Source organism: Haemorhous mexicanus, chromosome 8, assembly GCF_027477595.1.
Source record: "Haemorhous mexicanus isolate bHaeMex1 chromosome 8, bHaeMex1.pri, whole genome shotgun sequence".
Classification (NCBI taxonomy): Eukaryota; Metazoa; Chordata; class Aves; order Passeriformes; family Fringillidae; genus Haemorhous; species Haemorhous mexicanus.
The window spans coordinates 22,727,982-22,742,998 of NC_082348.1; the positions used below are offsets into that span (position 1 = coordinate 22,727,982).

At 38.4% G+C, this 15,017-nt stretch overlaps 1 protein-coding gene across 1 annotated transcript in view; it reads right to left on the reverse strand.

The window, feature by feature from the left end:
• Positions 1–15,017, reverse strand: part of TTN (titin) — a 236,589-nt gene that overhangs the window by 73,488 nt on the left and 148,084 nt on the right. The window contains exons 198-230 of the mRNA XM_059852303.1: positions 14,829–14,997; positions 14,458–14,724; positions 14,054–14,320; positions 13,684–13,962; positions 13,184–13,592; positions 12,956–13,080; positions 12,594–12,860; positions 11,690–11,959; positions 11,192–11,494; positions 10,767–11,069; positions 10,208–10,395; positions 10,011–10,125; positions 9,155–9,439; positions 8,719–8,870; positions 8,441–8,588; positions 8,156–8,333; positions 7,936–8,057; positions 7,550–7,837; positions 7,161–7,457; positions 6,861–7,047; positions 6,194–6,309; positions 5,802–6,101; positions 5,249–5,548; positions 5,049–5,154; positions 3,929–4,125; positions 3,524–3,829; positions 3,160–3,438; positions 2,440–2,739; positions 2,033–2,335; positions 1,564–1,935; positions 1,164–1,466; positions 406–705; positions 5–301 (exon numbers count right to left, since the gene is read on the reverse strand). Of these exons, the coding sequence (XP_059708286.1) occupies positions 5–301; positions 406–705; positions 1,164–1,466; positions 1,564–1,935; positions 2,033–2,335; positions 2,440–2,739; positions 3,160–3,438; positions 3,524–3,829; positions 3,929–4,125; positions 5,049–5,154; positions 5,249–5,548; positions 5,802–6,101; positions 6,194–6,309; positions 6,861–7,047; positions 7,161–7,457; positions 7,550–7,837; positions 7,936–8,057; positions 8,156–8,333; positions 8,441–8,588; positions 8,719–8,870; positions 9,155–9,439; positions 10,011–10,125; positions 10,208–10,395; positions 10,767–11,069; positions 11,192–11,494; positions 11,690–11,959; positions 12,594–12,860; positions 12,956–13,080; positions 13,184–13,592; positions 13,684–13,962; positions 14,054–14,320; positions 14,458–14,724; positions 14,829–14,997 (8,098 nt within the window). The remainder of the gene's footprint in view (positions 1–4; positions 302–405; positions 706–1,163; positions 1,467–1,563; positions 1,936–2,032; positions 2,336–2,439; positions 2,740–3,159; positions 3,439–3,523; positions 3,830–3,928; positions 4,126–5,048; positions 5,155–5,248; positions 5,549–5,801; positions 6,102–6,193; positions 6,310–6,860; positions 7,048–7,160; positions 7,458–7,549; positions 7,838–7,935; positions 8,058–8,155; positions 8,334–8,440; positions 8,589–8,718; positions 8,871–9,154; positions 9,440–10,010; positions 10,126–10,207; positions 10,396–10,766; positions 11,070–11,191; positions 11,495–11,689; positions 11,960–12,593; positions 12,861–12,955; positions 13,081–13,183; positions 13,593–13,683; positions 13,963–14,053; positions 14,321–14,457; positions 14,725–14,828; positions 14,998–15,017) is intronic.

A 15,017-nucleotide genomic window follows, 5' to 3' on the forward strand; every position in this document is an offset into this window, starting at 1 on the left:
ATACCTTTAGGTTCTGCAACTGTTGCGGGCTCAGTTTCCCCGGGTGGTCCTTCGCCGGCCGCATTGAGAGCAGTAACACGGAGTTTATAGTCTGCACCTTCCCTCACCTCTCCAACAGTAAACTGCAGGACCTTAATGGGTTTTGCTGTGCAGCGTGACCACTCATTTACACCCATCAGCTGTTTGTACACATGGTAACCAGTGATATCCCCACCACCATTATACACAGGAGGCTGCCATTCTAGCTCAATGGAAGTTGCACTTGTGTCAGCAATCCTTGGAATCGGGGGACCAGGTGGCACTATAAATAAACAAATAAATAAGCAAATAAGTGTAAATAAAAGTTAAAGGCTATGAATCCTGTCTTGTCAAATGTCTGCTATTAGCTTCTGCTAAGCCACTTACTTATTGGGTCTTGTGCAGTTTTTGGATCTGATGGTGGACTAAATTTACCAGGGCCAGCTGCATTTTCAGCACACACTCTAAAGATGTAAGTTAAACCTTCCAACAGTCCTTCAACTCTTACTTCCAGAGCATTCACAAGGTTCCTATTGACCCGAGCCCAATGAGTACTATTGATTTCACGTTTTTCAATCCAGTATCCTATGATAGGGCTGCCATTATCTTTTGGTTCATTCCACTTAACCAGCATACTGTTGCTGGTTACATCTTCCACATCAGGCTTATTAGGTGCATCTGGTGGAGCTGAAAAACAAAAAAGTGGTTTTGCCATCATTGCTGTCTCTTCAAAGCTTACTCAAAGCTAAGAGAGCACTATGATATAAGAAATTACTAATTTTAATTCATAGCTTTTCTGCTCTCTTAGAACCTTTGATTCCTAAAGGTTATCAGTAAGAAAATTTGCAAAGGTTCTCTTTTTTGGTAAGAATACTATTCTATGAAGCACAGAGAATGTCACTATTCAGATGTTAAGTGCTTTAAGGGTAAAGCTTTATGATCATCATTCTTATATGTTTACTATTGAAATTAGAGTATTTTTTATAGTTCTCTGTATTTCAATGGTTTAAAATGTGCAATAATTATCACATAGCTCAAGTTTCTTCTGGGAAACATCTACACAGATAAAGCTGAGTATTCTAACAGTCTGTTAGAGTTTCACACCTTGTTTTCTGAAAACGTTTTTTTTCAAAATTGAAACTTACAGAAAGGATCTTTAGCGGTCATTGGTTTTGAAACACATGGTGGTCCTGCTCCAACTCTATTTTCAGCAAATACACGGAATAGATACTCTTTTCCTTCAATTAGTTTTGTTACATGGAATTTGCAATGCCTGAGTGTTGAACTGACAGTGACCCAGCCCATTTCAGCTTTTGTATTGTCTTTCTTTTCCAGTACATAGTTTAGGATTTCACTTCCACCATCATCAAGGGGAGGCTCCCACTTGCAAAGGACAGAATTTTTCCTCAAATCTTCAAATACAAAGTTGACTGGCGGCCCAGGTGTATCTGTTAGTAAACCAAGAAAAATGATGAGTACTCAACTTGTGCACTTTTTACCTAATACTCAGAACAACTAGGAGTTTTGAGGACATTCTTTACATACCCAACACATTGACTTCACATGAGGCTTTTGCAACTCCATGATCATTTTCTACTTTAATTGTAAACGTGCCATGGTCAGCTCTAATGGAGTCACGAACTGATAGTATGGACTCTCCTTCCTTGTGGTTGTCAACACTCATACGTTCTGGCAGTGAAAGCTGGAAAGGTTTCTCTTCTTCAGCTTCACCCTTCTTCTTTTTAGGTGCTGTTACTCTCTTTTTGATATCCTCTGGTCTGACAACTTCATCATTCCTCAGCCAAGTAATAGATGGATAGGGTGACCCTGAAATATGTGCCTCAAGTATGATCTCATCACCTCTCTTCACCTCGAGGCCAGACTGTAGGTTTGCAGCAAGGAAGACTTTTGGAGCCTCTGTAATAACAAAGAATGAGAAATGGAGTGTAGAATCTTTCAATAAGTCTGAGGATATATGGCAATTAATACAAATGATCTAATGAACAATTCATACCAATAGGATCCACAGCTTTCACAAAAGGAGTAATCCGAGAAGGCTCACTGATGCCAGCAGCATTCTCAGCACGAGCACGGAACTGATACTCCTTTCCTTCCTCAAGGCCTTTCACTGTGTAAGTTAGTAAGGGCACCAGATAGTCATTGCATCTCTCCCACCTCTCTTTGCCCTTAGCAAGCTTCTCTATGATATAGCCCATAATCTTGCTTCCCCCATCAAACAGGGGTGGTTTCCATGTAAGAGTTACTGATTTTGATGTTGGATTATGGACTTCAAGGTCGACAGGTGGATCTGGGGGCTCTGTAAAAGAGTAGATCAAAAGAGGGATCATATGAGAAAAGAGAATATGAAGATTTTATTTAAAATCCAATTTCTTAGATTATTTAATAGAAAGACAAACTTACGTTTTGGGTCTTCTGCAATGATCGGGTTTCTCAGTTCAAGATAATCACCCCCTCCAATCTTATTGACAGCTTTAACACGGAAGTAATATTCACAGTTTGGGATAAGATCTTTGACTTGCCATGAAAGCTTATTTTCACCAGACATGACTGGGATGTATGTTTTACGACCAGCTTCCCTGCGTTCCAGAACGTAATGCAAAATAGGAGTACCACCATCAAAGTCTGGAGGCTCCCAGGATACTTTGCAAGAATTCTTGGTTACTTCACTTGCCTTAATGTCTTTACACTGTCCAGGTGGACCTGTTTTAAATAAGAATGAAACAATCAGTTAATTAAATAGATGTGAAAGTGTATTCTTATAAATGTGAAATTATATTTAATTTCTTTGCTTTGCAGAAAACAAAGACCACAAATGTGGACTACACAGCATCTATATGAATTTCTGTTCCCAAAGATGAAAAATAGTCAGAATTCTTAAATAATTTTTCTATTTATATGCTATCTTTTCAAAATAATTGGGCTTTGAGCAGTCACTGAATAGTTAGAGCAACTTGAGGTAAAGTGTTTTTTGATGGGACTTCATGACATCAATCTACATGTGTCTGAGTTGAAGTGATTTTTCTGCCTGGCAGAAAATTTATCTTTCTAGCCCTGTTTTCTGTCAGCTGCAGGGCCCAAGTGAAGATAAGCATATTTCTCAGAATGGAAGAACACAGTTACCTATGACTTTGACATTGACTGAGCCAGTTGTTGATGCCAGCTTGTTCTCCAGTGTGATAGTATAAACACCAGCATCAGCATGAACACTGTCTATCACTTCAAGCAATGCAGAGGTGTAGTCACTCTTCATTGTTGTTCTGTCACCAGCTTTCAACTCCTTGCCATCTTTGTGCCACGTGATAGTCGGGGATGGAACAGCTCTGAAGGGTATAGGGATACTCAGCTTCTGTCCTTTAACAACAACAATGTCACGAGTTTGCAGATCAATGGTTGGATTGCCTGTAAAGGTAAGTATAAAGTTATCAGAAAGTTGCCAAACACCATTTTCTTTTTAAAAAAAGAAAAAAAAATAATTTATTCTTACAGTCTGGGTCCTTGGCAACAACTTTTTCTGAGATGTCTGATGGCTCACTAGCTCCAACAGCATTGACAGCTCTGACTCTCAGCACATATTCTTTGTCTGGAACAACTCCCTCGTCCACTTTACATTTTAGATCTTTAATTGGACGAGAATTGATTCGCATCCATTTTTCTGTTCCTGCTTCACACATCTCAACATTGTATCCAATAATAGGACTTCCACCATTCTTCTCAGGAGGTTTCCAAGCAATGCAAATGTGCTTTCGGCCTGCATCTGTGACATGTAAATCCTGAGGAGGTGAAGGAGGGCCTGCAGAAATGGAAAAGTATGGTGTAATTTTCCTCTCAGAACAGTACACTGCTTCTAAAATTCATATACTGTATGAATAAAACTATCAAAACTACTTACTTGTTGGATCTTCAATATGAACGAGGTCAGTTGGTTCACTGGGATGACCACACCCAGCTTCATTTTCTGCACGGACCTGGAACTGTACATCTGTGCCTTCAATGACATCTGTCACCCTGAAATTGCAATCTGGACCAGCTGTCTTCCCAGCTTTTACCCAGCGAGTAGCTAGCTTTTCTTTCTTTTCAATAACATATCTGAAGAGATTGGGGAAAAATACTATGAGGCACTTGAAATAGGAACACTTCAGACTTCTTCAAGAAAATAGATTAAAAGAGATCACACTAGTTTAGACAGTGGAAAAGCAAAGAGAATAATGGATAATAGGTTCAATGAACTTAGTCCTAGTGGGTCTCAGCCCCCAACAGGGCTGACATCACTGACAGACACAGGTCGGACTGTCAATTCTTGAACTTTGTTCTGTGTTTTAGAACTGAACTGAACTGTGTTCTCAGGTTGTAGAGAGCTGCAGAGGCAAAAGAAGCTCCTAGCTATAATTGCATCTTTGCTAGTTGGGATCTCAGTTGTCAGTCCATTGAGAATGCTGCCAAAATTCTGCTTAGGACAGGCTATGGCAAAGTAATGCAAATTGAGTGACTTCTGTTTGTTCAGGCAGATCTCTGTAGTTGTTTGTTGGTGTAAGATGTGATTTTTGTGACTGGGAAGGAGTAAAACAGTCTGTTCGAAAAGTGTTATAAAGAAGAAAATGAACTGAAAAGATTCATTTTAGCTGAGTGTATACAGTTTGAATGACAAACAAAGGCAGAAGGAAAATGCCAGCATACTACGTGCTAGATGATTTAAATGGCTATTATTCTGCAGGAGCTGGAGACTATGGTCACTTTTTTTTCCCTGCAGCTCCTAATTATTATATGCCCTTCTGAGGATGTTGACACACATTCACTGTTCAGGCACATTAGGTATTTTATTTGCATCATTTCTACATTTTAAAATCAAGCCCTTCATTGCTTTGACCACATGGCTTCTCTTAAATCCATCCACATATTTTTAATATTTTAAAATGTTTCAATGTAAAATGTTAATATTTTTGAGAGAAACATCTTCACTTGTTAAAAGATGTTTATCTTCAGGAGCCTACACAAACTTAAAATGACCTTACCTTTGAATTGGTCTGCCACCATCATTCTTAGGTGGTTCCCATTTCAAATCAACATGGCCTTTTTTCACTTCAACTATTGTAAGGGCATATGGAGGTCCAGGGGTTGCTAAGGTAAAAAAATAAAAAAAGTCACATATTAGAAGACTATGAATTCATGACCCGTGAGCTAGTGATCACGCAGTAAGTTAATTGAAACTTACTGAAAGTGTCTTTAGCAAGCACTGAGTCTTCAACTTCACAGTAGTCACTCTGTCCAATGGCATTTTCAGCAGCCACACGGAACACATAGAGAGAGCCCTCAGTCAGTGGGCTTACTGTGTACTTGGTATCCTTCACTGTCGTATCAACTGTCTGCCAGCCTTTCCGCCTTACATCTCTTTTCTCAACAATGTAGTTGGTAATTGGGGAACCCCCATCTTTTTCTGGTACTGTCCATTTAAGGTCTGCTGTATTTTTGGTAATATTAATAACTTCAAGCCATCGGGGTGGTGAAGGAGGATCTGCAAAATTGCAAAAGAAAAAGTAAACCAAAACGTTGCAATTCCCACAAAAGATCTTGGAAGACAGGGAATACACCAAAACTATCATAACTTTGTATTTCCTGAACTGAAGCAGGGCAGATTTAGTATTTCATAAGCCTTACAAGATTTAATTTAGTACCTACAAAGACAGGCAGAAAAGCCCCGAAAATGGGGCTTTTTAAAAGTCAGAGACTGTATTTGCAGTAGCAGCACATTCTGAAACAGTACTCACAGAGCCTCTCCTTGCAGAGCACAGGGTCACTGGGCTCACTGGGCTCACTCTCGCCAGCCTTGTTCACAGCTCTCACACGGAATGAATATTCTTGTTTCTCCATAAGATCTTTGAGGAAGTGTTCAGTTGTTGGAACTCCTTCAGCCACTCTCACCCATTCGTCTGTTCCAGTCTTTAACAGCTCAATGACGTAAGATTCAATTTTTGCCCCTCCATCGTGTTCTGGCTTGGTCCAGTTCAGGGTAAGGAATGTCTTGCCAATATCTTTCACAGTTGGCTTTCCAGGAGGCCATGGTGGATCTAGACAAGAGTCCAGTATTAATTATGTCATTGAAAACAATTTTTTTTTGTTATTTTTGCTAAATTAAACCATTAAAAATGTGTTTATTTACCGATTGGATCTTTCACTAAGATTGGCTCTGTTTCCCTGCTTGGTTTTCCAGGTCCTGCAAGATTCTCTGCCAAGACACGGAACTTATACTTCTTCTTATTTGTAAGACCTTTAACTCTGGAAATAAAAATTACATTTGATTAAACCAAACCTAGGCATTAATTAATTTCTAAAACATCATTCTCTCCACTCTTTATACCACAGATAACTTGGAAAATCTGAAAATACCCAATTTACTAATGATGTCAGCACATTGTCAACATTAAAATGGTGCACCATGACAGAAATTAATGTTTTGAGAACCATCTTGGATTTTTGCGTGTTCCATGGTTTTTTTGTTAATGAGAGTATCAGGAGGAAAAAAACCCTAAGGATTTTGATAAATTGATACTTGGGATGACCATGTCTCTGCCATTTCAGAATATCTTATGAAATTATTAAGCACAGGAACTATTCAGCATAACATTTAAAAGAAAACAAGATGAATAATTCTTCTGTAAAGATACCCCTCATTAAAACTAATTTAAAAGATAAGCTACCAGGGGTAGTTGGATCAAAACTTATGGAAACTAGGAAAAAATAAAAACAAAGTAGAACTTATTTTAAAAGCTACTGTAAATTTTTATGTCTCTGTGATCAATTTCACCCTAAAGTGACTATAGTCTTACTTGAATGTTGTATCTTTCACTGGCATTTTGTTGCATTTTATCCATTTATCCTGCTCAGGATCATATCTTTCAACCCAGTAGCCAGTTATGGGGCTGCCACCATCTTCATCTGGTTCATTCCATGTTAAAGTGACTGAATCTTTAGTGACCTCTGTGGGCTTGAGACCTGTTGGAGGGCCTGGCGGATCTGTATAAATTAATTAAAAAACAAACAAACAAAAACCAAAACCATCAGTCAGGGTTTTGTTCCCCTTCCTGTTAAAATACTGTGATAATTTATCATTAATTTAATCAACTAACCAAATGAATATTTGGCAATGATGGGGCTACACTGTGCTGGCTCCCCAACACCATACATGTTTTCAGCACTGACTCGAAACACGTATTCTTTATGAGGAGTCAAGTTGGTAGCTCTGAATTTTGTATCTTTAATAGTGGATGACAACTTGTCCCATATTTCACTGTCTGTAGCTCTTTTCTCAAGGACGTAGTTGGTAATTTTAGAACCCCCATCATCTCGTGGAGGATTCCAGGTCAGAAGGCAGGATTCGTTTGTGATTTCTGTTACATCAAATGCAGCTGGTGGACCCGGTTTATCTGTAGAGGATAAACAGGAATGTTAATTTTCTGTTTCCATACCTTGGTACATTACTAATGATTTACATAAAGACCATAAAGTACATGCATACCGAGAACATTAACTTCAACAACAGCAGTGGCACGTCCACTGGAATTTACAGCTTCTATGATATAGGTTCCACTGTCACTCCTCTTGCTGTCTGTAATAGTGACTGTAGAATGATTAGGCTGGCTTTCAATGGTGATTCTGTTGTCAGGTCTCAAAATTTTGTCAGCCTTGGTCCAAGTAATCTGGGGCTCAGGCTTTCCAGTTACTTTAGCTGGCAGCTCAATTTTAGTTCCAGCTTTTACAGTAAGTCCAGCAAGAAGCTTCACGTCTAAGAAAATTTCTGGAGCCTCTGATTTAGGAGAGAATAAAAATGTTGTTAGAGAAACAGTATTTCAGAGACAGGTAAAAATAGAGCAGCTAAGGCAATGTAGCAAGTGAAGTAGTTACCTTTTGCATCAATGGCCTGAATATCATCAGTTGGCTTACTTGGCCTACTCGCTCCCATTCTGTTCAAAGCCTTAACCCGATAAGCATACCACTCTCCTTCCTGGAGCTTTGTTACCTCCATTCTGTCAAAAAAAAAAGGAAAAAAATAATTCAAATATTTAGAGTGGTGAGGATGGCATAATTAGTTAAGAGGATTTATCTACTGTGTCGATTTACTTACTTGGTTTCAATAACAGGCTCCCCACATATCTCCCACTTGTCTGTGCCACGTTGGGATTTTTCTACCAGATAACCCTTAATGCGTGCACCACCGTCATATTTGGGAGGCTCCCATGTTAGGAAGATTCCTTTTGATGTTGGATTTCTCCATTTAACATTTTCTGGTGGGTCAGGCACCGCTATTCAAAATTAAAAACATATGGGGTCTTAGAAACCAGTCTAAGGAAGATATATTATTTTTATATCCTACTCTGAAGAAAATCAGCAAAATTTCAAATATGCTTACTTGCTGGTATTGACATATTTACAGGTTCATCAATATATGCAGGTTCTCCAGGGCCACATTTATTGCATGCAAAAACTCTAAATAAATATTCTTTCCCTTGGACCAGGTCAGGTACAGTGAATTCTTGGTCAACAATATGATCTGCAACCTAAAGAGAAGAAAGGTTTCAATGTGTTTTTAAAATTTATTTCCAAAGAGTGATTACAAAAATAAGACAAAAAACTCCATAGCACATGTGAAAATAATATAGAAATTCAAATGAGAAAGAATGAACTTACTTTGCTCCAGGTTTTCCGGCTTACTTCACGTTTTTCAATTATATAGCCAGTGACTGGACTTCCACCATCATCTTCTGGAGGTTCCCATGCGAGCTGCACTGTACTCTTGAGTACTTCTAAAACATTGAGCTCTCTTGGTGCACTTGGACAAGCTAGAAATCACAGAAATTGTATTATTTTGTATTTGGTGTTTGATGGATGATCTCTGTGTAATGTATCTACCAGAAGACTTAGTCTTGTTCAATCATTCCTCTTTGAACAGCAAAGTTCCACATTGAAAACTAGAAAAGAGCTTTTTTGAGGAGGGATTTCTAGTTTTTAGTTATATTTTAATATACCTGGTTGGATGTTGTGAGATTATACATTATTAACCTAGTTAGATTTTAACAAGACAAATGTAGAATGTTACTGCTAAAATACATACATGTCCACTTACCAATGACATTGACATTAATTTCTCCTGTAACAGATGCCACAGGGTTTTCTAATGTCAAGAAATAAACTCCCTTGTCTGGGCGCTCACTGGGAGTAATTACAAGTTCTGCAAAGGAGGCAGTGGTCTTCATTTTCACCCGATCACCCTCTTCTAAGACTTGGTCACCAAAATACCATGTGGCAGTTGGCACAGGGTACCCAGTGATGGGAACACGGATCTTGATTGGCTCTGGTACAATAACTTCCAGCCCATCCTTAAATGCACTTAGGTCCATTGTAGGTTCAACTGAAAAAATAAGGGAAAGAGTATTCAATAAATTATTTTGAGATGTTATGAACATGGCTAATGATGATTGTGTTGAGAGGCTGTTTCTGACTGTATGTCAGCCTGCAGGTCTAGCTTGCTAAATCTCAGCTTGTCTAGGCCTAGCTTTTCCTTATGACTCCCTACCTCTCCTGGCTAAATGTTCTGGGTTTTTTCAAAAATATGTGAGATGGTAAGGGAGATTAGTATTACCAAGTATGACATCTAATTTACTTTTTAATGTAAAAACTTTGCATTCTTGGTTTTTTTAGGGATCTTCTCTGCCTTTCTTTCCTTCTGTTAACTAGCACTTTCCTCAAAGATAGGTCAGGAGACAAAAGGCCATGCCTTGCTCCTCAGGCAACCTAACAGGCCTCTATCTCATAGTACAGATAATTATCTGCAAGTTCATAATGGAGGAGAAATAGCTCATGATCTCAAATGTCTAAGGTGCACCTTTTATCTGGTGAAAAATACATATATTACCTACAAGATGCACTTTAATTGTGTGCCTTATCTGATTAATTGTTTAAAAAAAAGGCATGCAGCTTACCAAAAGTATCATCTGCAGTTAATGGCCCAATGGCTTCTGCTGGGTCAGACACACCAGCTGCATTTTCTGCTGAGACTCTGTAGTAATAACTGGATCCTTGTTTTAATCCAGTTACCTAAAACACACAAACAATCATTTACTACCTCATATTAAAAATTATCTGCACATTTTACCTGTTGATGAAGAGAACATTGTACCTTAAAAGTAAGAGCAGGCACTAGTTTTGGGTTACAACGAATCCACTTGTCTGTTCCTTCCTCTCGCCTTTCAATAATATAGCCCAAGATTGGACTTCCTCCATCTTCGAGAGGGGGCTCCCATGTGAGCTGGACTGATGACTTAGTTTGATCTGAATGCTCAAGGTTAATGGGAGGACTTGGTCTCTCTGAAAAAAAAAAATATTGAGACAAATAGATTTATGCAACTGATAAAGCAGCATGGTTCTGCAAATTAAGTATTTCTATCTTACAGTACGGTTTTTAAAGCTTTTGCATAGCTTTTTCTAAACTGATTTTTTTAAATTGAGGTTGCATCCTAACTTCAGAGAAAAAAATATTTGTAGTTCTTACTAAACCAAGAGGTAGTAAGGTACTCCTGCTATGTTTGAAGGACTAAAGTAGGGAATAGGGAAAATATAACTGTACAGAGTATTTGCAGCACACACATTTGTCAGTTGAACTTTCCTGCACACACACAGCATCCAAAATGCTCCTGTCTCATAATGCAATCACCATTATACATACTCTGCATACTCACCAATGGGATCCATGATTTTTACCGCACGTGTAGCAGGACTTGGTTTGCCAACTCCAACCATGTTTTGAGCTCTTACTCTGAAGAAATATTCCTCATTTTCCACAACATCAGTCAGGACAGCTGACAGCTCATCAGCTCCTGTGGTCATGGCTGGCTCCCATCTGATGGTAGCTCTGTTACGCAGCTCAATAACGTAGCCGGTAATCGGGGACCCTCCATCGTCCTCAGGTGGCTCCCAGCTAAGTGTGGCTCCAAACCTGTTCACATCAGTAACGTCTACATTTTGAGGAGGACCAGGAACATCTGCATTTGATTTTACAAGGAAAAAGGAAAAAGAAGGCATGTAGGTTTTTCCTATTGTAAGAATTTGTACTGCTTTTTTTACACAACCATCAAACACTGAGTTTTTTGTAACTTCTGCTCACCAAATTTGCTCTTAGCTTCCACAGGTGTGTCTGTTTCCACTGGCTCACCAGTGCCCACTCTGTTGCGTGCACTGACACGGAAGAGGTACTCAACTCCTCCTTTCTGAAGTCCAGTAACAGTGTATTCACAATTTTCAGCACGATCTGTGGCCACAATCCAGGTCTTACGCTTGATATCACGTCTTTCCACGACGTAGCCTATGATTTTACTTCCACCATCACTTTCTGGTTCTTGCCATGCGAGACCAACTTCACCATCGTAAGTTTCAGTGACTTCCAAGTTTCTAACTGGACCTGGAACATCTATTAAAGATATGACAATATTTCAGGGCATTGCACTGATTTTCTTTCCTCTGGCTAGAGAGGAGGATTTTGAGGGGAGACCTCAATATGACCTACAGCTTTCCCATGAGGGGAAGCAGAAGGCTTCCCCCTCAATAAAGGCTTTTTACTCTGTGAAATAATGGTAAGCAAGGTTTTAATAATACAAGTACTTACCAATGACCTCTACATTGATGAATGCTTCTGCCTGGCCATGTTTGTTTCTAAGCACAATCCTGTACCTTCCCTTATCTGATTTCTTCGCTTCATAAATTTTGAAGGTAGTGCAGTCAGTTGTTGTATCAACAGTTGTTGTGGGCAGACTTTCCCCTGCTTTAAACCATTCAGCTTCTGCTCTTGGGTAGGCATCATATGGGACAGTCATAGTTAAAGGTTTCCCAACATCAACCACAAGGTTTTGATCACCAGTCTTGATTTTCGGTGCAGCTAAGAAAGATGAATGTGAAAAGTTCAGTACTTGCATATGTATATGTATACAAAAATTGACATACTTGTGCAATCAACAAAGAAGCTAACACAGAAAAGTAAATGGAGCTGCTGTGTAAACTTTAAGGAAATCCTTCATATACTTGTAGGACAACTCCAGAGAAAGAAATACAGGCTGGTTGGTATGTACTCTGTCCTCCTATAAAATCAGGAAAGAAGGAGCTGCTTTTTGAGAATTAATTTAACTATTTTGTTAAATAGAAAAATGAGGAATTCTATGTATAATATGACTTAAATGAGTAGGCCAAATAATTTTCATTGTTTTTCAGTGACTTAATAAAAAGCTGAAAGCACCTTTAATCTTAAATCTTGCTCTTTAGCAAATACACATTGAAAAGTGATGGGTTTTCCTCAACAGCTGGATCAGCATGGTACAACAAAAATGTTTGTTGCTTAAATTCATATTTACATAGTTTAATAGACTTGTTAAACAATCCTCAAATAGTTTAACACTTCTCCAAGCTAATTGTGTATTCATTTTAGTTCAACTCCTCGAAAGAGCAAAAATCAATTGAGTTAAATGAAGTTAATGAACCTAAGATTTCATAAAAGGAGCACAACACAAGCAACTTACCAGCTAATTCAAGCTTAGCTCTAGCTTCCTTGTCTTTGGCGATAAATCTGTATTCCCCTTGGTCACGGGGCTTTATGTCACACACCTGCAGCCTGTGGACCTTTCCTTCACTCATCATCTGATGTTTGTCACCTTGGATGATAATCATGTTGTTTCTCAACCACTTGACCTCCACACCATCTTTGTTCAATTCAGCCATGAAGATGACATCTGCACCAGGAGCTTCATAAATATCTTGTGGTGGTCGAATAATCTCAACAGGGATTTCTGAAATAGATGTTGATTTATTCGGTGTTATTTTTTTATTGTTTCTACTATTATCAAATAATGTTGAAATAAATCCCATCCAATTTCACACATACCTTCAACAAAAAGTCTTGCCCTCGATCTCCTGTCGTCCACTCCACAGGAATATTCACACTCATCATCTAGTCTACAGTCTTTTATGATTAACCTGTGCAGATTTCCATCCTTTTCAAACTGGTATCTTTATGGAGGAGAAAAATAGGCAGTATTTTAGTTTCCAGACAAAGCAATAAAGTAAAACAATCATGTTTAGCACATTCAGAAGCATAATAAAATGTACATACTTTTTGCCTTCTTTGATTTCTCTTCCATTTCTGTACCATTTTACACTGACTTTCTCTTTGGAAAGCTGGCATGTAAAGACAGCATCATCAAATTCAGTGACAGTCTGGTCCTGAAGATGTTCAGTGAAGTCTGCTGGTGCTTCTGTGATGAGAAGCTCTGCAACTGATTTGTCTTGTCCAGCAGTAACAGTATATTCACCTTCATCTACAAACCCACAGTCTTTAATGATCAATGAGTGCTTGAATTTATCAATTTTGTACAAAATGCGCCTGTCAAATGTGATCTCCTCTCCATTCTTTGTCCATTTGAGAGTTGCATTAAGGCGGTTGACTTTGCACCAGAATGTGACAGTTTTCTTTTCCATGGTCTCAATGTCTTCAAGGGGCTCAACAATTCTGAGATCCTCCTCTGTTGTGACCAAAAAGCAAACATTTTTAAAACCTCATAGAAAATTGAATGTAAAAGATGAAACAATTTTAATGTAGTGTAAGTTATTTACCTAATACTTTTAAGGTAGCAGAGCTTTTAACGTGTTCACCTCTCTGGTTTGTCAGTGAGATGGTGTAGGTAGCTTGATCTTTCAACTCTGCATCTCTGATTCTGAGAGTGTAGACTGCACCCTTCTGAACAATAATGTACTTTGCACTATCAAATATTGCCTCGTCATTTTTGTACCACTTCTCTTTGGCACCTTCTTTATTGACTTCACAGTTGAAGATAATTTCTTGACACTCAGTAACTTCTTGGTCCTTAAGAGGAGTTATAATCTTGAGTTTTTCTAAAATTGAGAAAACATAAGAAATAGGACATCATGTAGTATAAAGAATGCAACAAAACAAGCACATACACATTGATAAAATAAAACTTACCAATCACTGCTAAGTGTGCTGTAGCTTTAGCTTCACCAACCATGACAGTATACATTCCTGTATCTCCTAGGACAGATTCTTTAACCACAAGTGTTCTCTTTTTGCCATCTGAAATGATGTCGTACTTATCACCAGGCTCCAGGACTGTGTCACCCCTTAGCCACTGTACTGTAATGGCTTCTTTGGATACTGAACAGACAAATTCAGCTTTTTCTCCTTCAAGCACCTCAAGGTTTTGTGGTCTGGTAAGAAATTCTGCTGCAAGTTCTGAAAGAAAACATTTTGTAGATATATATATTATTTTTCACTTGTGACTGGAATAAACCAAGTTGTGTATTATTACTGACTTTCAAATGTTTTAATTTTTTTTCCAGAATACAAGCCCACCAAAGGAGTACTCTTACCATGTACAGTAAGTTTTCCTGTTGTACTAGAGCTTGGGAGCTTGCATGTATATTTGGCAGCATCTTCAGGATGAGCATTATGTATAACAAGAATTCTCTTTCTACCATCAGAAATGTGTTCAAATCTTCCACCATCAGGCACCTCTTCATCTCCTTTAAGCCAAGTAACTTCAGCATTAGGCTTTGAAACTTCACAGATCAATTTTACAGTGTCATTTTCATTTACTTCAAGATCAGGAAGATTTTTTGTGAAAACAGCCTCTTCCTCTGCAAAAACAATTTCAAAAGATGATTGAAGCCTGCCATAAAAAAAACCCCCTGCTCTCACATTTTTATTGTTCACATATTAGACTCTAAAACACTGTGTTTACCTATCACTGTAAGTAGGCCAGAAGTTCGAGCTGTTTTTGCTTCACAGGAATATTCTGCTTCATCATCAAAGACACATTTACTGATGACAAGAATGTGTTCTGCACCTTTAGAAATTATGTCATACTTTTTGCCTTTTCTAATCTCCATGCCATCCTTAAACCATTTCACCTGTTCCAGAAAAAATTAAC